At 34.7% G+C, this 7,804-nt stretch overlaps 1 protein-coding gene across 15 annotated transcripts; it reads right to left on the bottom strand.

The window, feature by feature from the left end:
- Positions 1-818: 818 nt before the first annotated feature.
- On the bottom strand, positions 819-5,900 carry LOC142166876 (putative GTP-binding protein OBGM, mitochondrial). 15 transcript variants are annotated; one of them, XM_075226497.1, is made up of 6 exons: positions 5,743-5,892; positions 4,449-4,522; positions 3,919-4,286; positions 2,985-3,193; positions 2,773-2,881; positions 828-1,489 (listed from the first exon to the last, which is right to left on the bottom strand). In XM_075226497.1, the coding sequence occupies exons 4-6, from the start codon at positions 3,108-3,110 to the stop codon at positions 1,422-1,424; spliced, it is 303 nt and encodes a 100-aa protein (XP_075082598.1). In that variant the 5' UTR covers positions 3,111-3,193; positions 3,919-4,286; positions 4,449-4,522; positions 5,743-5,892; the 3' UTR covers positions 828-1,421. The 15 variants fall into 15 exon arrangements, 11 of the variants coding, with proteins under 11 accessions (XP_075082604.1, XP_075082601.1, XP_075082598.1 ...); XM_075226504.1 differs by having other exon boundaries at positions 3,919-4,157; XM_075226503.1 differs by lacking the exon at positions 5,743-5,892 and having other exon boundaries at positions 819-1,489; positions 2,985-3,124; positions 4,449-5,736.
- Positions 5,901-7,804: the final 1,904 nt, after the last annotated feature.

The raw sequence follows: 7,804 nt of genomic DNA, 5'->3' as shown, positions 1-7,804 counted from the left end.
CGTACCATAGACGTGCTCGGATTCAGCTACTCAAAGGAGACTTGAGGTATAACTGCACAGCGTTCGCAGTTTTGAAGTCCCCTTCTATCTTACCTTAGCTGTGTATTATCTTTCAAACAGCTTGAATTTTATTCAGATATTTTTTTGTATTATTCTAGTAGCTCGTGCACTTATGACACCAGATTCATGGATGTATTGTGATGATTCGGTTGTTGTGATCTTCCGCACTTTATTTCAGTAATTGACTTCTGCTTAAATTTATTTGTTTAAAAATGGTTAAGCTATCATGTTTTTATTTCAAAAAAAAATACTTTAAGTAATTAAAGTAAGGAGCCTTAATTTAAGGGTAAGATGACTAAATTAATTTAAACGGTAATTTTTTCGGACATTTGTATTACTAAGGTAAATGTTCTTATTTTACGTTATCGATTTGGTATAAAATAATACTATTAGATAGATTATTCTATAGGTTGTGCAAAACAAAATTAGTAGACAAACATCTGATCTCAACCTAATAATACGTAGTTACATATAAAAGGATGCATAAAGCTACCGCGAGAGTTCATGGTCTAAATTTACCCTTTAGCTGCTGTCGTTTTCCATAAAGGCAAATGGTCATGGGTAGAAACGAGACACTATTTTAATTGATGATAAAATTGTTCTATTTCGCATAATTTAGGGGTATTTTTTATCCGTTATCCTTTGTGTATTTTTTTAACCTTTACCCTTTAGAAAAGTATGAGATAGACAAATCCCCTCTAGAAAAGACAGCACGGGAACATGAGTCGTGATTTATTTGCAAATTCCACAAATGAATAGTTATTCCCATGTACTGAAAATCCTAGATCCGCCTATGACTCAAATAATGTATTTGTGTCAAGAAATTTATTAAATATATACACATGTTAAAAGGTATTAATATTTGAAATCATCATTCTAAAATCCAAATGTCATCAAGTTGATACTGTGGCTCTGCTAAGCAGATAACTTTGTAGGTGTTTGGACATAAACATTGTAATTTTTGAAAAAAGTAGTATTTGGAGTTAAATTGAAAAATTATATTTAGAATTTGAAATTATGTTTGGACATGTATTTCACTTGAAAAAATATTGTAATTTTGTGAGTGGGGAAAAAAATTCTGAAAATTTTGATTTTGAAAAACTCATTTTCGAAAAATTTTCAAAAACTAGCAAAATTTCATGGACATAAACATTTTTGATTTATGGACAAACGGGGCCTTAAAGAAGATGCAGATAAATGAAATCAATGCATTGAGAATAAGTTAAGCAATCTACAATAACATGTTAAATTATAAGCTAAAACCTCCTAATTTCAAATTTTAATAACTTTTTCGACCTTATTTTCACCTCAAACTACTAATATATCTAAACCAAAGGAAAAATAAAATTAGACGTACTTGTTCATGGGAGCAACACCCTCAATGGTGGTAAAGGTAGTGGACTTCTCCAAGTCTGGGTACATCCCACATCTACAATATCATAAAAACACAAGTCACAATTTTTTTTTACTATAACTTTAATCAAGTATTATACATACGAGGCGACTCATCGGTATTTCAAATATTAAAGTTTAGATACTGAGAAGTAAATCAGTATTTGCAGATGAACTTTAGTATTTGCCATATTGACACAAAATCTATATTCAAAACACTTACCCTCCGCCACTGCCGCATTTGCAGCCAGATCCACAGCCACAGTTTCCTCCGCAGCAAGACATGTTTAATTTTCTTAATTTGTTGTTGGGAGATTTGTTGAAAAAGAAAGTTTAATCACTAAAGTAAGTTCTTGTTGTAGTTGTGTTGAAAAGTGAATCATAGGGTGGGGTTTTTTTATAGAGGGAAAAGGAGGACAAAATAGGTAATTGTTTGCGTGACAAGTTGACAAAATCATGGTAGAATTTGTAAATAAGTGTTTAATAATGTCTGAAATATCTCTTTAGAGGAGAAAGGCATGAAGCTAGTTGCCATTGAGTTTATTTTATTTTTTTAGTCTTAATCTTAATTAAGGAAATGAGAATTGATCATCCTACAATAGTTGACATTTCTAAGGTATTGATTAAATTATGTAAAGGATAAAGTAAACGTGCATCCCTTAATTAATTTTGGATGCAATAACTATTAATTAGTCCTTTAGCTACGTTTAGGAATAAATATGACTTTCAACATAGTAATGTTTGGGATTCAGTTAGGTACCCTTATATGTTCTTTTATGTTCGTTAAATACCGCTAATGTTGAAGAGCATTTTAGTTATTTTAACTAAAATTATAAGGATTTATAGGAATTCGGATTATCTTTTTAAGGTGAAATTTTCAACTCTCAACAACGACATAATCTAGATTTTAACGATTACATAAACTTAAACGAATTATTAATTTGACATAATTACTCAGTGATTGCTATTACGATCAAATACTTAAAAAATATAACAAAGTGACCTTGCTACTTCAGCTATTTGTCGCTTCGATCCAATAACAAAAATACTTACAAGAGCTTGAACACAAAATAGTATGCATTAAAAAGAGGGGTAAAAGACTCTTGAGATGACTATGAGATACCCATAATAGATTTCCTTACATCAATGAAGCGATGCGGCGTGAGGGTAATTGTTTCAGGAGTGAAGTCCAAGGGGAACACACAAAGATGGAGGATGGCAGAAGTGAAGTGAAATTATGAAAAGATGGAAGATGAGAGTCAACTAGTTACATATTGCCTCCCCACCACCCATGAGGTATGAACTGATTAGAGAACATACCGTCAGGTGTGCCACGGCGATCATGTCGACTACGACGAATACTGGTACAACCGCTGCCACCATCACCTCCTTTGGCCCATATGCGAAAGCGATCAATCATTCTCCTTTCCTGTAAGGAAACTTGTATAAACGGACAAATGGATACTGGGATATAAGAGTATGTATATCTAAAGCAGTAATTGTAGAGGGAGAGAAGTGGAAGCATGAAGAACCTGTAGAGGAGCAAGCTTTGTTTTCTTGTGAACAATGTCTGAGAAAGAATAAGTTTGGGTTAACCATGGAGACCGCAAGCATCTTTGCAAAGTCGTTAAGTAGAGGACCTTCTGGCTAAATGACATATCCCTGTTTTACTCTGTAATCGTCCAAGTTTCCGAGGTTCCACACTATGAAAAAGTCAGTTCTGGTTCTATGATTTCATCACCTGCTAGCATGAGCGACAGCAAAATGCAAGAAATATCTAAAATTTATGCAAGTGATAGATTTAACCTCCAATCAAGATAATAAAGAGAAACTCAAGGCAGCTCAGCTTAGGTATTCAAAGAAGATAAAATAATCCATCTCCATTCAAAAAAGAAAGGGGGGGTGGGGGGGTGGGGGTGGATGCAACACACATGAAATTTGGCAAAAATGAATGTCTTCATCGAATAAACTATTTCTGTAACTTTTTCAAGAAGCCAAATCGAAACTAAATATAATTAGCAAATGAGTGATAGACACCCTGATACTTTGGTGTGAGAGCCGCTAAATATGCAGTTCCTAATGAATATATGACAACAAACTGCATAAAATGTAGACTGTTCAAGCCAGAGCATAGGAAAGATCTTCTAAACCATTCTAGAGCTAAGTGTTCCGTCTTCCATTTATGTAGAAAATATTTATGCCATAGTTATTAACTTTAAAGTAGTCAATTCAATTGCATGAATAATTCAACAATACTCATTTTGCTTTTATTTAGTTTTACACAGAAGAACCCATGTTGTTTCTAAACCACATGGACATGGGGAACCTAGAATATTAAGAGAAGATCCCAACTTCTTTCGAGAATTTCATCAAACATGTACCAAACAATGATGTTTTAACTAAGGAGTAGGTATTAACAATACCAAATTAAAAGCGGCAAAAAGAATGGACATAAACAAAAGTTACCTTCACTTAAAAACATGGATTATCCACCCAGTTCAGCACGAGTTGGAACTACAGGTACAAGAAAATTCCCAAAAGGAGAATCAAAGATCCTAAAATTGCCAGTGCAGCCGTCTTGTTGTGCTTGAGCTAGTGCTGAATTCTTAGCCTGTTGTAGCCTGAGATTAGTGAAGCTGCTTGTTTGTTCTGCAATCACCACGCTAGAGGTTGTTGCTTTTCTCTTAGGTGGTGGAATGATAGCCCTGCGTGGAGGTTCACCGTCAATTTTCCTTCGCTTCGGTTCAAAAGACATGCTCCTCGCTTCTGTCAAATCTTAGCCCTACCAGGTCTCTAAATTTTGGGGCTAAGTGCACCAATAGCCATTTTTAGAGCTGGTATTTAAAACATATTATTCAGTATTTAAAGTAGCCACTTCTAGGGCTGTTATTTAAAACATATCTAATATTAAAAGTTTGGTCAGAGCATAAATTACGCATAGCGGGAGTTTAGTGCACCGGACTACCCTTTTTTTAGTTAGAGAATAAATTACGCACAGATGCTGCTTTTTCGTCTTCTTGCTACTCTGCAAGTTCTTATTCTTCTCCCAATTGCAGTAGTTGAACGCAATCTGATTACAGCAGCTAACTTATATGAGCTCAAAGCATAATTGGTCTACTGTTTGCTTCTATTCATCATGGTCTATTAATCAATTGTATTTATGATTTAACTTTTATGCAATAGGGAAAGGAACTGTATTTTATTTTAAAGAATAAGCAGACAATTAGCAACCAATAATATGTCTTTCAAATTTACTATATATGTAGCCTCCAAAGATAGTCACAGTTTCAAGGACTTTCAGGCAACCCGTCCCATTGGCATTCGAAATCAGCTTCAAAAAACTTTCATCTTTCTTTCCATTTCAGATAAAACATTATCATCTAAGTAAGTTAAAATATTCATCACAAGCCTCTTGAATCCAACTTCCCTCAAAAATAACATTTCTAACAATGGATTCTCTTTTAAAACAATAAAATCAGATTTTGCAGGTTCTTTGGACAGAGTTTTAACATCACAACTATCGAAAATAAGCAAGCAACAATTCCTCCATTTAGCAGTGCAAACCAGAATCTTGTATCCAAAGAAAAAAAAATTCAGCCTAAAGAAGAAAATGTTCGACTCTTAAGACGCACAAGAACAGAGACTTGCAAAAAATAAACCCATTTCTCCTGCACAACCATCTACATTCAGACTACCTTCTATTCCATTTTCATGTGTTGATGTAATTTTCTTTTTCAACTAAGAATATTCAGCAGCTACAGATAGTAAGCGAGGGCACAATTTGACAGCTAATGTAACTCGAAAATTGAAGCGCGACAACAGTTGATCAAGACACAAGTCAGCACCAATTAAAGCTTTCCCACACATCATTTTCGGTCAATGTAGAACAATTCAACGTCAAAAGACTCCCTATCACAGTCCTGGCTCAAGAAAGCTGACCAAGCAGCCCATATAGTACCTAGAAACCCCAAACTTACTCCTAATCAACTCCTAATAGCGCTCGGTTACTCAAGACTTCACCGGAAAATAAAATCCTCTCTCAGACAATTCAATCGAACAGGTTGCAGGCGGAACTTTAACCAAGCTCTTTGAATACAGTAAATAATTGAACTACACTCCCAACTTAATGGAATTATAGTTTAAATGATCATACTTGCATATCAATCAGCCAACAACAACTGCACAGTTTGTGCTCTCAACTCCACATAAAAGAACCATAGAAAAAGAAAACAAAAGTACTACAAGGGAGAGGAAGAGAAGAGGAGAAGAGAGAACTAGATAAAAGCATACCTGATCTCATGAGAATGATGGTTGGAGAAGAAATAATTTTTTTTTTTTGGCGCTGGCAGGTTGCGCAGCAACTGCGTTTTTGTGTCCCTTTATGTGACTTGTGTGTGCGGGTGTGTTGTGTGAGGTGTTGAGTGAGTGTGAAGTGCGTTTGTGTTGTGTGTTAGTGACGTAAGAGAGTGAAGTTGATAATTCCTCCCTTTGAAAAACGACTTCATATGCGAAATCGAAATCTTTGATTAATAATAGAGGAGTATATTTGATTGTATTTAAAAAGCCTAACAAGAAGAGGAAATTATCAATATTACGAAAAAGTATAACGGAGAAGAAGGGGAATGTAAATAATAATAAATAATGAGTTTAACAAGTTATTTACTAATTTTATAAGATCTATTTGTATAAGATGTCGGGTGAATACCTTATATATATTAAGTTACGCATCAAAATCGCAGAATGACTTTATTACTAGTCCTTTCTTTGTTCATTATCACCTAGAATAATCAAATAAAAATGTGTAAGTTCATTTTCTGAAACCAAATTATCCAAATTTGTTAGGCAGGCTAGGAAGGTGCGGGCTATAACTTTTTCAGTAGACATAAAAGGAAAGGAATAAAGCAATGGGTTATACGGGTGATCGCATTTATTTGTGCAATTGTGTCATGAAGAAATAATGTAACTCTAGTCAAAATGATGGTGTGACGTCAACAACCAATAAATAAATAAATTATATTATGAATGAACTCCAAAAAAATCTCTTTCAACCACCAGCAAATAAGTAATGAAAAACTGATCTATATTGTACCAAAGCATTGCTGAGATGTGAAGCAATAAAGTTAAATCAATGATTTAATGTAGTGTTATATAAATACTATTAATACTTTGTGTGTAACATTTTAGTAACTGGCCAGCATTAACATTGCGGAGTGTCAGGCGCGATCGCGTAGGCCGTTTTGGGCGGTAGAATGCTTTTTCTTCGCAATCGCGAGTCTTTGGACCGCGATTGCGATAGGTGACGTCTGGGCAGTGTATAAGTTAGCAAATCGGGAATTTGCACATTTTTATCTCTTTTCTCTAATTGGAGCCGATTTAGGGGCGATTTTCGAGAGTCATTTTCATTATCTATCACAAGGTGAGTGATTCTCACTCATTGTGAGTTAAATATATGGATTGTATATGGATTTGAACATGAAATTTTTTAGAAATTGTGATATTTTGGAAGTAAACCTAGAAATGATATTTTTGCGTTTTGACCACGAAATTAAAAATGGAATTGGGAATAAATTATATAATTGAGTTTGTGGTGTTATGGGTAGTATTTATGTTCAAGAATGTTTGGAATCCGGGAGAGTGGGCCTGAGGGTTGACTTTGTTGACTTTTCGTGTAGAGTTGGAAATTATTTCTAATTGTCAAATTACGAGTCTTTGAGCATATTTTAATTGGTTTGCACGTTATTTTGACTAGTTTTAGATCGTTTGGCATTGGTTTGAGGTGTTAGAGAGGCATTGGAGCCGGTTATCGGATTTCGAAGCGAGGTAAGTCTCTTGTCTAACCTTGTGGGGAGAATTTACCCCGTAGATGCTATATTTGTTATATGCTACATGTTATGGGAGTTACGCATGTATTAGGTGATGAGTGTTTGTGCGTATGCTAGAATTCCTTATTATGTTCGGGTAGTTTAAGATGCACGCCATGTTTTAATTGTATTAATTGAATTGTTCTTGCGTGTTTATATGCTTTAATTATTGTTTTTAGCTTGAGACTGGACTTGTATATAGTATCGAACCTTGCTATTTTAGATACTTGTAGAGTTACTTAATTAGTCGCAAAAATTATACTTCTTTTTATGGGTTTCTCCCACGTTATGCGTATTCGTCCGAAAATTTCTTGAATTTCATAACTCACACGTATATTCGTGAGTGGGGCTAGTGACCCGTCAAAGTTTCATATTCTTATGGGATCGGGCTGAACGCCTCAACAGTATTTTTATGGGATCGGGTTGAACCCCTTAACAGTATTCTTATGGGATCGGGTTGTTCGCCTCGACAGTATTATGTGACACACTCT

This window comes from Nicotiana tabacum, chromosome 12 (assembly GCF_000715075.1).
Source record: "Nicotiana tabacum cultivar K326 chromosome 12, ASM71507v2, whole genome shotgun sequence".
Taxonomy (NCBI): Eukaryota; Viridiplantae; Streptophyta; class Magnoliopsida; order Solanales; family Solanaceae; genus Nicotiana; species Nicotiana tabacum.
This window is presented reverse-complemented; position numbering and strand designations above follow the sequence as displayed.

Bases quoted from the DNA above. Each gene is read 5' to 3' on its own strand.
- LOC142166876 (XM_075226496.1), bottom strand. From the start codon at position 3,110: ATGTCATTTAGCCAGAAGGTCCTCTACTTAACGACTTTGCAAAGATGC. The intron at 2,882-2,984 runs GTTCTTCATGCT...GTTTCCTTACAG, and splicing joins CAAAGCTTGCTCCTCTACAG to GAAAGGAGAATGATTGATCG. The intron at 1,490-2,772 runs GTATGTTCTCTA...ATGATATTGTAG, and splicing joins TCGCCGTGGCACACCTGACG to ATGTGGGATGTACCCAGACT.